Source organism: Passer domesticus, chromosome 27 (assembly GCF_036417665.1).
Source record: "Passer domesticus isolate bPasDom1 chromosome 27, bPasDom1.hap1, whole genome shotgun sequence".
In the NCBI taxonomy this organism is placed as follows: domain Eukaryota; kingdom Metazoa; phylum Chordata; class Aves; order Passeriformes; family Passeridae; genus Passer; species Passer domesticus.
Window position 1 is genome coordinate 2,592,324 of NC_087500.1, and position 16,395 is coordinate 2,608,718.

A 16,395-nucleotide genomic window follows, 5' to 3' on the forward strand; every position below is an offset into this window, starting at 1 on the left:
AGCCCTGCTGCACTTCTTCCCAGGTTTCCTCAGCAGCGTCCATGGCTGATTATGACCTTGCCTGTTTTCCTGCTTTTTGTGCATTTGTGTTCAGGCAGGGTCCACAGGAATCCATGTGGGAGCACAAAATCCTGCATGAATCCACCCCGATATGCTGAGCCCTTGTGTGTGTGTGTGCATGTGTGTGTTTGTGTGTCGGTGTCTCTGTGTCCGTGTGTGTCTGTGTGTCCTATTGTGTCACTCAGCAAGTTAAATGCGTTGATCTCACTGGAGACGCTCTCCACTGCTCTGCCCTGAGCATCACAGAGCAGCATTTGCCCAGATCAGAAGGATCCTGGGTGCAGTTGAACAGTGATGAAGCAACCTGGAGGACATTTGTCCAGAGAAGAGGCGCTGAAGTGCAGTCCCTGCTTCCTGAGCCCTCCTTTTCCAGCTCCTCTAAACATCACAATCTGCTACACCCAAATGCCAGCCCAAACAAGGATGGTTTCACCCAAGTTGGATATATAAAGATTAATTCTGTTTGAAATGTTGGCAGTGGCTCAGCATTGCTGGCAGTGCTCACACACACCCGGACATACAGATACGTGGACATAGGGATTCATAGATACATGGACACACAGACACACAGGCACAGACACATAGACACATGGATACATGGATACACGGCCACACAGACTGACAGACAGACACACAGACACAGAGACACAGACACAGGTGTCTCCAGGCCAGTGCACAGCTGCTCTCCCCTGACCTGCATCACATTGGTTTCATGGACACAGAGAAAGTCTGAGGCTTTATGTCCAGCTCCTGTACCCGTGTGTGTGGGTTTCCTTCCAGTGCCCTGAAGGACAATTCGGGAGTCCCCACATGACAGCAAAGGGAGGATGGGAGGGAACAGATGAAGGGAGCGAAGGAAAGGCAGGCAGTGTCAATGGTGAGCTCCACGATGGCAGGCCGATGCCCTGCCCCCCAGGCCGGCCCCGGCGCTGCCGACGTGCAGAGAGCCGAGCGCCGCCCCGCAGCCCCCGCGCTCGCCTCCGCTCCGTTCCCCGCCAGGACTCGGCGAGAGCCCGAGCGGCAGCGGCGCAGGGCTCAGCCCCGGGGCGGAGCTGGCGGCGGCGGAGAGGAGGCGGCACGGCCGCAGCAGAGCCGGGGCTCAGCGGCACAGCGAGGCTCGGCCGGCGGAGCGGCGGCATGCGGCGGGCTCGGGGCGTGGCGCTGCCGGCGCTGGCCGTGCTGATCATCGGTGCGCGGGTCTCGCGTCTGAGGGGCGTCTGTGTCAGAGGGCTATTTGACACCGACTCCAACTGAAGACCTCTTGCTCTCATATTTCTTTTCTCCTCTATTCACTCCACTGCCCACATAGTTTTTTCCTCTCCATGAAGTCGTTGCTTCGCAGTTTCCTTTTTTCCTCCTTATCTCCATCGATCCATCCATCCATCCATCCATCCATCCATCCATCCATCCATCCATCCATCCATCCATCCATCCATCCTTCCCTCTCAGCCACTCTCTTTATGACATTTCTTTCTGATTTACCATCAAAATATCCATCAAATATTCTTATCTCCTACCAAACACTGTCAGAAAAATACTGGCTCTATACTGTATTTTGAAAAGATACCCAACTTCACCCTGATCTGTCGTCCTCAACCATCTCCCTCTGAACGGCGTTTTCTGTTTTAGAAAAGTGATTGTTCTTTTCTCCGTGGCAGTGGCTGTGGTCAGAGCCCGGGTGCAGCAGGAGCCATTCCTGGAGACCACCGAGGGCACCGGCATCAACATCACCTGCTCACACTCCAACATACAGACCACTGATTTTATCTACTGGTATCGACAATTCCCTGGCCGAGGACCCGAACTCTTTGTGAGCATTCACAAGGACTCCAAAGAGCTGCCGGACAGTGCGGGCCGTGTGTGGGTGTCGGCAGATCGGCGTCGGAGCGCGCTGTGGCTCGGGCGGCCCCGGCGCGGGGACGCGGCCGTGTATTACTGCGCGCTGGGGCCACGGGCAGAGGAGCCGGGGCTGCGGCCGGGCACGAACCGCCGCGGGCGGGGCCGGGCGGGGCCAGCAGGGGGCGCTGCCGGGGCGCGGCTCCGCAGCTCCTTCCGCTGCCCCGAGCCCGCACGCACCGGCACCGCCAGTGACAGGGAAAAGGCCCGCACACTCCCTGCCTGCCTGCCCTCAGTCCTGCTGCTATTGCTTCTCCTCACTTCCATCCCCTCCCTGACACCTTTCTGGGAATACAGCAGCACCCTCAGTAGAAAAAAAAAGTAATGCAAATACTCCTACTGCATATGCAGGAGTCCACAGTACCACGAACACACTCAGGAGCTTGCCCACAGCCAAAGAATAAGTGCATTGAATAGCCCGGCATTGATGAAGAGGTGTGTGCACACACATTTCCGAAGGCGCCCCAGTCACCAACACTTCTTCTGCCAGGTCCACACTGGTGTGCAAAGAGACACACTCACACCTGTTCCTGCTCCTACACCAAAGTATATGAACACACATCTACGTGAACACTCTTGTCTAGAGATGTGCACACACAAAACACATCCCAATGCAAATCTATTCCCATACAGGCCCCCCCTTCTTCCTCCTCAGCTCAGCCTGGTGTTCACTGGGTTTTGCCTCCCCGTCTGTCACCATTGGGCTGCTGGTTCCAACCCTGTCATGTTAAAATTGCCTTCAGGAAAGCCTTTGTGCCTCGATGGACATCTTACCCTCTGTTCAGGCTGTCAGTACACAAACTATGCCAGGACCTTGTGTGACTCATTGTCCTTCCCCACAAGACTCCAGCCCTGCTGCACTTGTCCCCAGGTTTCCTCAGCAGCATCCATGGCTGATTGTGTCCTTGCCTGTATTCCTGGTTTGTGTGCGCTTGTGTTCAGGCAGGGTCCACAGGAATCCATGTGGGAGCACAAAATCCTGCATGAATTCCCCCCATTATACACAAACCTCTGCATGTGTGTATGTCTGTGTGGGTGTGTCTGTGTGTGTCCATGTGTGTCTGCGTCTTATTCTGTTTCTCAATAAGTGAAATTTGTTGATCTCACTGGAGCTGCTCTCCACTGCTCTGCCATGAGCATCACAGAGCAGCATTTGCCCTGACACACGAGAAGCCCGGGTGTAGCAGGACAATGATGTAGCAGCATGCAGGAGATTTGTCCAGGGCAGAGGCGCTGAAATGCAGTCTCTGCTCCCTGAGCCCTCCTTCTCTCACTGCTCTGAACACAGACACACGGACACATGGTAACATGGACACACAGACAGGTGTCTCCAGGCCAGTGCACAGCTGCTCTCCCCTGAGCTGCATCACATTGGTTTCGTGGACACAGAGAAAGGCTGAGGCTTTATGCCCAGCTCGTCTACCCGTGTGAGTGGGTTTCTTTCCAGTGCCCTGAAGAACAATTCAGGAGTCCCCACATGACAGCAAAGGGAGGATGTGAGGGAACAGATGATGGGAGCGAAGGAAACGCAGGCAGTGTCAATGGTGAGCTCCACGATGCCAGGCCGATGCCCTGCCCCCCAGGCCGGCCCCGGCGCTGCCGACGTGCAGAGAGCCGAGCGCCGCCCCGCAGCCCCCGCGCTCGCCTCCGCTCCGTTCCCCGCCAGGACTCGGCGAGAGCCCGAGCGGCAGCGGCGCAGGGCTCAGCCCCGGGGCGGAGCTGGCGGCGGCGGAGAGGAGGCGGCACGGCCGCAGCAGAGCCGGGGCTCAGCGGCACAGCGAGGCTCGGCCGGCGGAGCGGCGGCATGCGGCGGGCTCGGGGCGCGGCGCTGCCGGCGCTGGCCGCGCTGATCATCGGTGAGAGGGAGCGGCGAAGAGGCCGCATTCTGGCCAGGTTGATCCCGCAGGTCCCCGGAGGTTGCCGTCCTACCTGGCTTCTTCCCAGACCTCTTCCCAGGAGCTGTCTGCTCATCGCTCCCTCTTCTGCATGCAATACTCCCACAGAAATACGATTCTATGCGATGCCCATCCTGGCGCAACAATTCCATTCCTGTCCTACTACATTTCTTACAAAATCTGTCCTTACCCTGTTTAACTTTTCTTCTTTATTTTTTGTGCTTGCTCCCATATCTTCCCATTCTCCAGTGACTGCATGGTTCTTCCTGACATTCACGCATTCATCTCTCCACAAATTCGTAATGGACACTTCAATTTCTGCTTATCATCAAATCCGCTCCATACTGTTTTTTTCATCATCTCTGTACATTCCTGACTATTTCTTCGGGGTTCATACTGTGCAGTGGGGCATTGTAGGACTTCAGTCTTGCCCATTTTCTTTCCCTGGCAGTGGCTACAGGCAGAGCCCAGGTGCAGCAGGAGCCATTCCTGGAGACCACCGAAGGCACAGGCATTAACATCACCTGCTCACACCCCAAAAAAGTGCTCGGCGAATCCATTCATTTCTACCGTCATGTGCCTGGCAAAAGCCCCGAATTCCTCGCACTCACAGCTAGAGGCACCAAGGATGTGCCGGCCATTGCAGGACAGGTGACGGTGTCGCAAGACGGAGGTTCCAGCGCGCTGTGGCTCGGGCGGCCCCGGCGCGGGGACGCGGCCGTGTATTACTGCGCGCTGGGGCCACGGGCAGAGGAGCCGGGGCTGCGGCCGGGCACGAACCGCCGCGGGCGGGGCCGGGCGGGGCCAGCAGGGGGCGCTGCCGCTCCCGCTTGACGCCGCTCGCCGGGGCCGGCACCGAGCCGCGCCTGCAACCCCCGGCATCCCGACCGGGAGCAACCACGGGCCCGCCACACGGCCTGGCCTGCTGCCAGAGACCCCTCCGGGCACAAGGATGCTGCCCTGCACGGCGCACAAACCAATTCTGCTGGAACGGAACATTTCAGCAGCGGTCAAAGCAATCTGGAAAGGAATTTCAGATCCCACTCGCAGCCAAAGGAAGGCTCAGGAGATGTTGGCTCCCCGCTCAGTTCAGAAAGGGGACCTAGTGACAAATGACACGGAAAGGCCGACACACTCCGTGCCTGCCTGCCCTCAGTTTAACTGCTTTGCTTCTCCTCACTTCCATCACATCCCTGAGCCTCCCTGAAGACTTTCTGCGAATAAAGCAGCACCCTGAGAAGGGGAAGTATTTAAAGAACTCCTAGTTCACATACACGCGTTCACGGTACCACAAACACACTCTGGAGCTTGTACACACCCAAACAGTAACTCATAGCTTGGCATTGATGAAGAGGTGTGTGCACACACATTTCCAAAGGAGACCTAGGCACAAACACTTCTCCTTCTGCCTTGTCCCCACTGATGTGCAAACACTCACACCCACTCCTATTCCTGCTCCTGCACTCAAGTCTGTTCACACATATCTATGTGAATATTCCCATTCAGGCGTGTGCACACGTGAAGCATATCCCAACATGGATCTATTCCCATACTCTTACCTACACACCCTTCTTCCCTCCTCAGCTCATCCGGATGCTCACAGGGTTTTGCCTCTCTTTGTGTCACCATCGGGCTGCTGGGTCTGACCCTGTTGTGTTGAGATTACCTTCAGGAGAGCCTTTGTGCTTAGCTCTGTTCAGCCTGTCACTACACAAATCATGCCAGGGCCTTGCCTGACTCCTTGTTCTTCCTCACAAGGCTCCAGCCCTGCTGCAGGGTTTCCCAGGTTTCCTCAGCAGCGTCCATGGCTGATTATGATCTTGTCCGTGTCCCTGGTGTTTGTGCATTTGTGTTCAGGCAGGGTCCGCAGGAATCCATGTGGGAGCACAAAATCCTGCATGAATCCACCCCGATATGCAGAGCCTGTGTGTGTCTGTGTGTGTCTGTGTGTCCATGTGTGTCTGTGTGTCCTATTGTGTCACTCAGCAAGTTAAATGCGTTGATCTCCCTGGAGACGCTCTCCACTGCTCTGCCCTGAGCATCACAGAGCAGCATTTCCCTAGACTCAGAAGGAGCCCTTGTACGGATGAATGGTGATGCAGCAGCTTGCTGGATATTTGTCTTCAGAGAAGAGGCACTGAAATGCAGTCCCTGCTTCCTGAGCCCTCCTTTTCCAGCTCCTCTAAACATCACAATCTGCTACCGCCAATTGCAAGCCCAAACAAGGATGGTTTCACCCAAGTTTGGGATATAAAGCTTAATTCTGTTTGAAATGTTGGCAGTGGCTCAGCATTGCTGGCAGTGCTCACACACACCCGGACATACAGATACATGGACATAGGGATTCACAGATACATGGAGACACAGACACAGGCACAGGCACAAAGACACATGGATACATGGCCACGCAGACTGACAGACAGACACACAGACACAGAGACACACAGACAGGACTCTCCAGGCCAGTGCACAGCTGCTCTCCCCTGAGATGCATCACATTGGTTTCATGGACACAGAGAAAGGCTGGAGCTTTATGCCCAGCTCCTCTACCCGTGTGTGTGGGTTTCTTTCCAGTGCCCTGAAGAACAATTCAGGAGTCCCCACATGACAGCAAAGGGAGGATGGGAGGGAACAGATGATGGGAGCGAAGGAAACGCAGGCAGTGTCAATGGTGAGCTCCACGATGGCAAGCCGATGCCCTGCCCCCCAGGCCGGCCCCGGCGCTGCCGACGTGCAGAGAGCCGAGCGCCGCCCCGCAGCCCCCGCGCTCGCCTCCGCTCCGTTCCCCGCCAGGACTCGGCGAGAGCCCGAGCGGCAGCGGCGCAGGGCTCAGCCCCGGGGCGGAGCTGGCGGCGGCGGAGAGGAGGCGGCACGGCCGCAGCAGAGCCGGGGCTCAGCGGCACAGCGAGGCTCGGCCGGCGGAGCGGCGGCATGCGGCGGGCTCGGGGCGCGGCGCTGCCGGCGCTGGCCGCGCTGATCATCGGTGCGCGGCGCTGGCGGTGGAGGGGCGTCTGGGTCAGCAGGATACGTGAGACCGGCCCCAGCTCAAGATATCACGCTCTCTTATTCCTTTTCCTTTCTTCTTTACCCTCTGTCCCCTCCTGTGCTCTCGTATTTTCCTCCCTCCATGAAGACAGTGTTTCCCAGATTGCTTTTTTTTTCTCCTTGACTTTATCCATCCGTTCGTCCTTCCTTCCATCCATCCATCCATCCATCCATCCATCCATCCATCCATCCATCCATCCATCCATCCATCCATCCATCTGTCCGTCCGTCCAGCCATCCATCCATCCGTCCATCCATCCATCCATCCATCCATCCATCCATCCATCCATCCACCCACCCATCCACCCATCCATCCATCCATCCATCCATCCATCCATCCATCCATCCATCCATCCATCCATCCATCCATCCCTCTCAGCCTCTCTATTTTTGTTATTTCTTTCCGATTTACCTTCAAAACTTCTCTCATAGGCTCCTATCCGCAATCAAGCAATCTCAGGCAATTAATCTCTCCATATTCTTTTCAAAACCGATCCAAGTTCACACTGATCTGACGTCCTTTGCAATGTCTTAATGAGAATTTCCTGCATTTAATGTTATAGAAAAGTGATTGTTCTTTTCTCCGTGGCAGTGGCTGTGGCCAGAGCAGAGGTGCAACAGCAGCCATTCCTAGAGACCACTGAGGGCAACGGTATCAACATCACCTGCTCACACTCCAAAATCCAGACCAACGAATATATCTACTGGTACCGACAGCTCCCTGGCCGAGGACCTGAACTCCTCGCCCTCACAGCTAGAGGCTCCAAGGCTGTGCCGGCCATTGCAGGACAGCTGTGGGTGTCGGCAGACCGGCGCTCGAGCGCGCTGTGGCTCGGGCGGCCCCGGCGCGGGGACGCGGCCGTGTATTACTGCGCGCTGGGGCCACGGGCAGAGGAGCCGGGGCTGCGGCCGGGCACGAACCGCCGCGGGCGGGGCCGGGCGGGGCCAGCAGGGGGCGCTGCCGCTCCCGCTTGACGCCGCTCGCCGGGGCCGGCACCGAGCCGCGCCTGCAACCCCCGGCATCCCGACCGGGAGCAACCACGGGCCCGCCACACGGCCTGGCCTTCTGCCAGAGACCCCTCCGGGCACAAGGATGCTGCCCTGCACGGCGCACAAAACAATTCTGCTGGAACAGAACATTTCAGCAGCGGTCAAAGCAATCTGGAAAGGAATTTCTGATCCCATTGCATTGGCAGCCAAAGGAAGCCTCAGGAGATGTTGGCTTGTTACTCTGTGAGGAAAGAGGCCTGCTCGCAAATGACAAAGAGGCCGACACACTCCAAGCCTGCTTGCCGTCAGTTTAACTGCTTTGCTTCTCCTCACTTCCATCACATCCCCGAGCCTTCCTGATGCCGTTCTGGGAATAAAGCAGCACCGTGAGTAGAAGAAGAAGTAATTAAAGAACTCCTAATGTGTCTCCGTCCCTCTGAAAGCACACCACAACATCAGTGCATGTACACGAGTTCATGGTACCACAAACATACACCGGAGCTTGCACAAAATCAAAAAGTAACTCATAGATCAGCATTTATGAAGAGGTGTGTGCATATACATTTCCCAAGGTAACCCAGACACAGACACTTCTCCTTCTTCCATGTCCCCACTGCTGTGCAAACACGCACACCCACTCCTATTCCTGCTCCTTCACACAAGTATTTGCATTCGCCTCTGCATGAACAGCCCTGTCCAGAGATGTGCACATGTAAAGAACATGTCAACAGCGATTTATTCCCACCCACACCCACCCTTCTTCCCTCCTCAGCTCACCCTGATGGTCACCAGCACTTACCTCCCTGTGTGTCAGCATTGGGCTGCTGGTTTGGACCCTGCCCTGTTGAAATTCCCTTCAGGAAAGTAATCGTGCCTCTCTGGACATCTTGTCCTGTGTTCAACCTGTGAGTACAAAAATCATGCCAGGATGTTGCCTGGCTCCTTGTCCTCCCCCACAAGGCTTCAGCCCCGCTGCACTTGTTCCCAGGTTTCCTCCGCAGAATCCGTGGTTGATTGTGTCCTTGCCTGTATTCCTGGTTTGTGTCCACTAGTGTTCAGACAGGGCCCACAGGAATCCATGTGGAAGCAGAAATTTGTGCATGAATCCCACCTGATGTGCAGGAGCATATGTGTCTTTGTGTGTCCCTTTGTGCGTGTCTCTGTTAGCCCTGTTTTGTTACTCAACCAGTGAAATGCATTGATCTCATTGGAGACAGTCTCCACTGTTCTGCCCTGAGCATCACAGAGCAGCATTTGCCCAGATTCACAAGGATCCTGGGAGCAGTTGAACAATGATGCAGCAGCACGCAGGAGATTTGTCCAGGGAAGAGGCAATGAAATGCAGTCCCTGTTTCCTGAGCCCTCCTTCTCCCACTGCTCTAAACTTCATGCTCTGCTTCTGCCAATTGCCAGCCCCAACAAGGATGGTTTCACCCAAGTTTGGATTTTTAGCTTAATTCTGTTTGAAATATTGGGAGTAGCTCACCATGGCTGGGAGTGCTCACACACACAGACGCACGGACACATAGACACACAGACAGAGGGACACACATACACACAGACACATGGACACACGGACACACAGACACAGGTCTCTCCAGGCCAGTGCACAGCTGCTCTCCCCTGACCTGCATCACATTGGTTTCATGGACACAGAGAAAGGCTGAGGCTTTATGCCCAGCTCCTCTATCCGTGTGTGTGGGTTTCTTTCCAGTGCCCTGAAGGACAATTCGGGAGTCCCCACATGACAGCAAAGGGAGGATGGGAGGGAACAGATGATGGGAGCGAAGGAAAGGCAGGCAGTGTCAATGGTGAGCTCCACGATGCCAGGCCGATGCCCTGCCCCCCAGGCCGGCCCCGGCGCTGCCGACGTGCAGAGAGCCGAGCGCCGCCCCGCAGCCCCCGCGCTCGCCTCCGCTCCGTTCCCCGCCAGGACTCGGCGAGAGCCCGAGCGGCAGCGGCGCAGGGCTCAGCCCCGGGGCGGAGCTGGCGGCGGCGGAGAGGAGGCGGCACGGCCGCAGCAGAGCCGGGGCTCAGCGGCACAGCGAGGCTCGGCCGGCGGAGCGGCGGCATGCGGCGGGCTCGGGGCGCGGCGCTGCCGGCGCTGGCCGCGCTGATCATCGGTGCGCGGGGGTCCCGAACGGGCCGGTTCTGTGTTGGGGTGATCCCGCAGGTCCCCGGAGGCTGTCGTCCTGCCTGGCTTCTTCTCAGACCTTTTCTTGAGAGTTGTTCTCCCTTTCATCCCTCCCTCTTCTCCATCCCATTCTTCCACATAATCTCTGGGTTTTTTTCTCTACCCAACGCGGTTCAAGCTTTCTTTCTTTAATATGTACTAAGTCTGTCCTTAGCCCTTGTTCATTTTCTTCTCTTTTTCTTCTTCCTCCCACATCGTCCCATTCTCCTGCGACTGCTCCGATCCTTCTGTCATTGATTCATTCATGTCTCCACAAACGATTCATGGACACTTCCATCCCTACATATCTTATTGGCATCCTCTGGGAACGGTTTTGCTCCTCATCTCTCCGTGTTCCTGACTGCTTCTTTGGGCTTTGTTCTTGGCATTGGCAGGCAGAACTGGGTAGAAAGTAGGACTTGAGGTTTGTTTCTTTTTTCTCCCTGGCAGTGGCTGTGGTCAGAGCCCAAGTGCAGCAGGAGCAGTCACTGGAGACCACCGAGGGCATCGGCATCAACATCACCTGCTCACATCCCAATATAAGGATGGGCGAAATGATCTACTGGTACCGACAGCTCCCGGGCAAAGGGCCCGAATTCCTTGTGATGACAGTGAGAGAGACCAAAGAGCTGCCGGACAGTGCGGGCCGTGTGTGGGTGTCGGCAGATCGGCGTCGGAGCGCGCTGTGTCTCGGGCGGCCCCGGCGCGGGGACGCGGCCGTGTATTACTGCGCGCTGGGGCCACGGGCAGAGGAGCCGGGGCTGCGGCCGGGCACGAACCGCCGCGGGCGGGGCCGGGCGGGGCCAGCAGGGGGCGCTGCCGCTCCGCCCGCCGCGCTCCCGCGGTTCCGATCTGCAAAGGACCCGGCCACCCTCACCTTCCCCCTGACAGGCATTGATCCTTTCCCTGCACATCAGTAACACCTCACGCGTCCCGAAAAGCAAACACAAGAGTTTAGCAACGCTGCAAGTGTCAGAGGGAGACACTTGAAAGACAGGGCTCCGCATGAGGTTACTGCCCGGCATCTTGCTCTAAAGCCCCCTTTTACTTTAGGGACATGAGCTTTTCAGCATCTTCAGGAGCTCCGTGGGCTGAGCAACTTCAGCAGACGCCACAGTCAGGGCAAGTGAAAGGTGAGAGTGCTTGATTCTCTGAGGTTCACATCACTTCTGTTTTCCTTTCCCAAGGGAAGAACAAGGAAAAGGGAAAGTGATGAACAAAGCACAAATTTATGTCAATCGAAAGTAAGTGATAAGGGAGAGAAGGAGAGAACTCAGAACTCTCCAGCTCCTAAATGATGGCCCATTAGAAATTGCAGTAAAGTGGCTCAGGCTGAACTGTATCAGCGACAAGAAGTGATGAGAGGAACATGAGGATAATGGAGGTTAGAGCGGGTATTATGAGATTAGGGAGCACCCACCAAGGAATGCTTGTGAGGCTGTGCAGTCTCCAGCCTTGGGAGTTCTCCAAAAGCCACCCGGCTTTGGAGATTAGCAGTGACACCACAGAGCTGAGGACATATCGGGAAGGTGAGAAATTTCAGAGGGGAAGAAGCCCCTGACCTCCCAGATGCCCACCCTGGGTGTGCAGCAGAGCTGGCCATTGCAGCTGCGGAGGGGAGGACTCCACTGCGAGCTGAGCGGGATCAGCCCCTTCCCATCACTGAGGCCCCAGGGGCACGGGATGCTCACAGTGCCAATGGCTGAGGGAGCCTCGGGGGCTGCTGCTGGACGAGCCAGAAACGCACAAGGAGCATTGCAGGCACTGCAGGGACAGGTCACTGCTCTGCCTGCTCCCGCCGCTGCTTCCTTTGCTGCCGCCCAGAGTCGTTTCCGGCAGCTCTGTTCTCTCGGGGCTGGGACGCGCTTTCTGCCTCTGCCCCACTCAGCAAACACGCAGCTTGCTCTCGCCATGCACCTCGCAAATCTCATCCTCACCGTCTGCCTGGGCCAGCTCCTGGGTAAGTCTTGCCCCTTCCCCCAGGCACCCCTGTTCCTCATCTTCTTCTTTTTCCTTCCCACCAGGAAATCCTCAAAAGCCTTATCAGGACTATGGGGGAAAATGCCAGTAAATAAAAGGAAAAAACCTAGAAAAATCTGCTTCTTTTTGTGTTTTTGCAAGTGTTTACTGAAGGGATTATCCTATTTTTAAGGGAAAGGGAAGAGAAAGAAGCCCAAGGATCTATTCTCTGTCTGTTCTCTCGCCTTCAGTCCATCTCCCTCTGCCTCTCTCTTCTCATCCTTTTGCAGTCACCTCAGAAGATCTCAGCTGTCCCTACAGTCCCACATTCTTCCCATTTCAACCAACATTCCCAGCTCCTCTCAAGCCCTCCCCAGGCACCTCCAAGTTCTCCCTGCACTGACATTAACAGGGTGTCCCATTCTGCCTCCAGCCTCACACAGCTCTGCCACGGCTTCCAGACTTCACCGGGATGGACACAACCAGGGCTCCCCCTTTCCAGCATCATCATTGTGTGTACTTAGAGATTGAGGAGCCCTCAGAGGTGACAGGGACGGGGAAGCAGGATGAACCATTCTGCTGTACCTCCCTGGGCTCCTCAGGCAGCTGGAGAGTTGCTGGTGCCAGCACACACAGTTCAGCCATGACAGGCTGTTCCTTGTTCCTTCATGCAGAAGGGGCAGGAGCAGGGAGGCAGCCCAGCTCCCCTTTGGATGATGCAGAGCAAAGAGCTCTGAACTCCTGCCCAAAATCTTTCAGGACTATACTGCAAGGCAGGGAGCTTTCTTCACCAGGATTTTCCACGCACTTCAGTTTGCTTCCCACTCTCCTTCCCTGTGGAGCTACTGACTCTGACTTTCTTGCAGGCACCACGGGGCAGATCACAGTCACCCAGGAAGATGGAGCAGTCACAGTCAAGCAGGGACACCCCTTCCACACCACCTGCAAATACCAGACCAATAACTTCTATGGCTTGCTCTGGTACCAGCTGCAGAAAGGCCAAGCCCCACGGCTGCTCTCCTATCAGGCAGGGACTGGCCCCAGGCACAGCGGCCGTTTCACCACGCACCTGAACACCACGGGCAAATCCAGTGTCCTGCAGCTGGAGCACGTGGAGCTCTCTGACACTGCCTTGTACCTCTGTGCTGTGCAGGACACCCTGGTGCAGGCAGCTTCCTCAGCTGTGCAACAAGCCAGGGCAGGGAGGGGATGTGTCAGTGCAAGGCTGAGCTTGGGGAGGGAGCCTGATCTCACCCTGGTGCACAGCATCAGCTGCATCTCTATGTGTATAGAAAGGTCTGATGGTTTTGACACCATCCATTCTATCACTTCTATTGAAAAATTATTTTGGACTGTTTTGACTCATTTCTACAGTGTGCAGTCTCTAAGTAAAAAAGAAAAATATCCCCTGTGCTTGCCTGGGACCTTGTCCTTCTGCACTCCAGCCCTGCTGCTTTTGTCCCCACATGTCCTCAGCAGATCCCAGGGCTGGTTGTGTGTTCCTGCCTTGTGAGCCCTTGGAGCAGCCCCGTTTGCATGGACACTCGTGAAGCACGGATTTGTCTGTGGCTGCACACTGGAGAGCACGGCCCTGTGTCTGTGCGTGTGTGTCCCTGATCGGGAGGGAATTTCCTGAGCATGCCAGGGACAGCGAGCAGTGCCCTGGCCCTGAGCAGCACAGAGCAGCAGCTTGCCAGGCTCGCCAAGAGCCCGAGTGCAGCTGAGTGGGGCCGGCAGCTGCCCGCTGCAGGTGCGTGCAGGGTGGATGTGCGTGCCATGCGGTGTCGCTGCTGTGTGCGATGGGCCACAGCTGTCCCTTGTCCCTGGCCGTGGCAAAGGTCCTGGTGTGGCTCGTGGCGCTGGTGGCGTGAGAGGCGGGGGCTGAGGCGGGTGGCGGGGCGGAGCTGGCGGCGGCGGAGAGGAGGCGGCACGGCCGCAGCAGAGCGGGGGCTCAGCGGCACAGCGAGGCTCGGCCGGCGGAGCGGCGGCATGCGGCGGGCTCGGGGCGCGGCGCTGCCGGCGCTGGCCGCGCTGATCATCGGTGCGCGGGGCTGGCGGGGGACGTGGCGGAGGCAGGGGCTGGGGCTGCGTCTGCCTGGGATGAGCATTGGGCTCGGCATTTGTCTCTGTCACTCCTGCTCCTCCTTGCTACTTTTACACCCTCTGCCCTCGATTCTCCTCTTCTCAATGAATCCACTCACTCCCAGCTTGCCAGATCTTCTACTGCATTTCTTTGATCATCCATTTTTTCATTCAATCATCTAGTCATCCATGCAATTCAGCCAGTCTCTTTGCCTTCATTCTAGTCTCCCCTTCTGCAGTCTGACACTTCTCCAAAATATCCCACATTCCTATTTCCAATAAATTACTCTCAGAGAAGCAGTCTTTCCAACCTTTATTCTCAGAATATCCCAGCTCCCTCTGATCTGTCCTTCTCTGCCCACTCCCCACTTTACCTGCATGGCATTTGCTGCCGAAGGAAAGTGATTTTTATTTTCTCCGTGCCAGTGACTGTTGCCCGAGCCCAGGTACAGCAGGAGCCATTCCTGGAGACCACCGAGGGCATCGGCATCAACATCACCTGCTCACACCCCACGATACAGATGAGCGAAAGGATCCAATGGTACCGTCAGCTGCGGGACAAAGGCCCCGAATTCCTTGTGCTGACAGTGAGAGACTCCAAGGCTGTGCCGGCCATTGCAGGACAGCTGTGGGTGTCGGCAGATCGGCGTCGGAGCGCGCTGTGGCTCGGGCGGCCCCGGCGCGGGGACGCGGCCGTGTATTACTGCGCGCTGGGGCCACGGGCAGAGGAGCCGGGGCTGCGGCCGGGCACGAACCGCCGCGGGCGGGGCCGGGCGGGGCCAGCAGGGGGCGCTGCCGCTCCCGCTTGACGCCGCTCGCCGGGGCCGGCACCGAGCCGCGCCCGCAACCCCCGGCATCCCGACCGGGAGCAACCACGGGCCCGCCACACGGCCCGGCCTGCTGCCAGAGACCCCTCCGGGCACAAGGATGCTGCCCTGCACGGCGCACAAAACAATTCTGCTGGAACAGAACATTTCAGCAGCGGTCAAAGCAATCTGGAAAGGAATTTCTGGTCCCATTGCATTGGCAGCCAAAGGAAGGCTCAGGAGATGTTTGCTCATTGCTCGGTGAGGAAAGGGGACCTAGTGACAAATGACAGGGAAAGGCCGACACACTCCGTGCCTGCCTGCCCTCAGTGTAACTGCTTTGCTTCTCCTCACTTCCATCACATCCCTGAGCCTCCCTGATGCCTTTCTGGGAGTAAAAAAGCACCATGATAAGTGGAAGTATTTAAAGAACTCCCTCTCCACACACATGGTATCACAAACACACTCTGGACCTTGTACACACCCAAACAGTAACTCATACCTCAGCATTTATGAACAGGTGTGTGCACACATGTTTGCAAAGTAGACCCAGGCACAGACACTTCTCCTTCTGCCACATCCCCACTGATGTGCAAACCCTCATGCTCGCTCCTGCTCCTGCTCCTGCACCTAAGTCTGTGCATGCACATCTAGGTGAACATTCCCATTCAGGCGTGTACATACATAAAACACATGCCAACATGGATCTGTTCCCATACTCTTACATATACACCATCGCTTCTTCCCTCCTCAGCTCATCCGGATGCTCACAGGGTTTTGCCTCCCCTTGAGTCGCCATTGGGCTGCTGGTTTCGACTCTGTCCTGTTGAGATTGCCTTCAGGAAAGCCTTTGTGCTTAGCTCTGTTCAGCCTGTGGTTACACAAACTATGCCAGGGCCTTGCCTGACTCCTTGTCCTTCCCCACACGGCTCCAGCCCTGCTGCACTTGTTCCCAGGTTTCCTCAGCAGCGTCCATGGCTGACTGTGTCCTTGCCTGTGTTCCTGGTTTGTGTGTGCTTGTGTTCAGGCAGGGTCCACAGGAATCCCTGTGTGAGCCCAAATTCTACCGTGAATCCCCCATGATGTGCAGGAACCTGTGAGTGTGTCTGTGTGTGTCCGTGTGTGTCTGTGTCCCATTCAACCAGTGAAATGTGTTGATTTCACTGGAGACACTCTCCACTGCTCTGCTGTGATCATCACGGAGCAGCATTTGCCGAGACTCAGAAGGATCCTGGGAGCAGTTGAACAGTGATGCAGCAGCGTGCAGGAGATTTGTGCAGGGAAGAGGTGCTGAAATGCTGTCCCTTCTCCCTGAGCCCTCTTCTCCCACTGCTCTAAACATCACACTCCGCTACTGCCACTTGCCAGCACCAACAAGGATGGTTTCACCCAAGTTTGGATTTTTAGCTTAATTATCTTTGAAATATTGGGAGTGGCTCACCACGGCTGGGAGTGCTCACACACACACATGGACAAAAGGACACACAGA

The 16,395-nt window shown here is 56.6% G+C and overlaps 3 protein-coding genes and 3 gene segments (V, D, J or C); all 6 read left to right on the top strand.

Annotated features, from left to right (window-relative positions):
* Window positions 1-16,395, top strand: part of LOC135286566 (M1-specific T cell receptor alpha chain-like) — a 210,553-nt gene that overhangs the window by 11,379 nt on the left and 182,779 nt on the right. The window contains exon 3 of the mRNA XM_064399631.1: window positions 8,888-8,895. Coding sequence (XP_064255701.1) covers window positions 8,888-8,895 — 8 coding nt within the window. The remainder of the gene's footprint in view (window positions 1-8,887; window positions 8,896-16,395) is intronic.
* Window positions 1,198-2,281, top strand: LOC135286502 (uncharacterized). Its single transcript, XM_064399597.1, has 2 exons — window positions 1,198-1,249; window positions 1,719-2,281. Exons 1-2 carry the CDS (start codon window positions 1,198-1,200, stop codon window positions 2,279-2,281), a joined length of 615 nt encoding a protein of 204 aa, XP_064255667.1.
* On the top strand, window positions 3,761-4,685 carry LOC135286503 (immunoglobulin iota chain-like). The gene is made up of 2 exons (XM_064399598.1): window positions 3,761-3,812; window positions 4,303-4,685. Exons 1-2 carry the CDS (start codon window positions 3,761-3,763, stop codon window positions 4,683-4,685), a joined length of 435 nt encoding a protein of 144 aa, XP_064255668.1.
* LOC135286504 (T cell receptor alpha variable 4-like) lies at window positions 6,783-7,871 on the top strand. The segment is given in 2 exon segments: window positions 6,783-6,834; window positions 7,489-7,871. Coding segments are annotated over 2 exon segments (435 nt in total).
* Window positions 9,958-10,979, top strand: LOC135286505 (T cell receptor alpha variable 4-like). The segment is given in 2 exon segments: window positions 9,958-10,009; window positions 10,510-10,979. Coding segments are annotated over 2 exon segments (522 nt in total).
* Window positions 14,008-14,909, top strand: LOC135286506 (T cell receptor alpha variable 4-like). The segment is given in 2 exon segments: window positions 14,008-14,059; window positions 14,527-14,909. Coding segments are annotated over 2 exon segments (435 nt in total).

What these genes read in the sequence shown, in the direction of transcription:
- LOC135286502 (XM_064399597.1), top strand. Translation starts at nt 1,198, where the DNA reads ATGCGGCGGGCTCGGGGCGTGGCGCTGCCGGCGCTGGCCGTGCTGATC. An exon ending in GCTGGCCGTGCTGATCATCG is followed by an intron (nt 1,250 to 1,718) that starts GTGCGCGGGTCT and finishes TCTCCGTGGCAG; the next exon opens with TGGCTGTGGTCAGAGCCCGG.
- LOC135286503 (XM_064399598.1), top strand. Translation starts at nt 3,761, where the DNA reads ATGCGGCGGGCTCGGGGCGCGGCGCTGCCGGCGCTGGCCGCGCTGATC. An exon ending in GCTGGCCGCGCTGATCATCG is followed by an intron (nt 3,813 to 4,302) that starts GTGAGAGGGAGC and finishes TTTCCCTGGCAG; the next exon opens with TGGCTACAGGCAGAGCCCAG.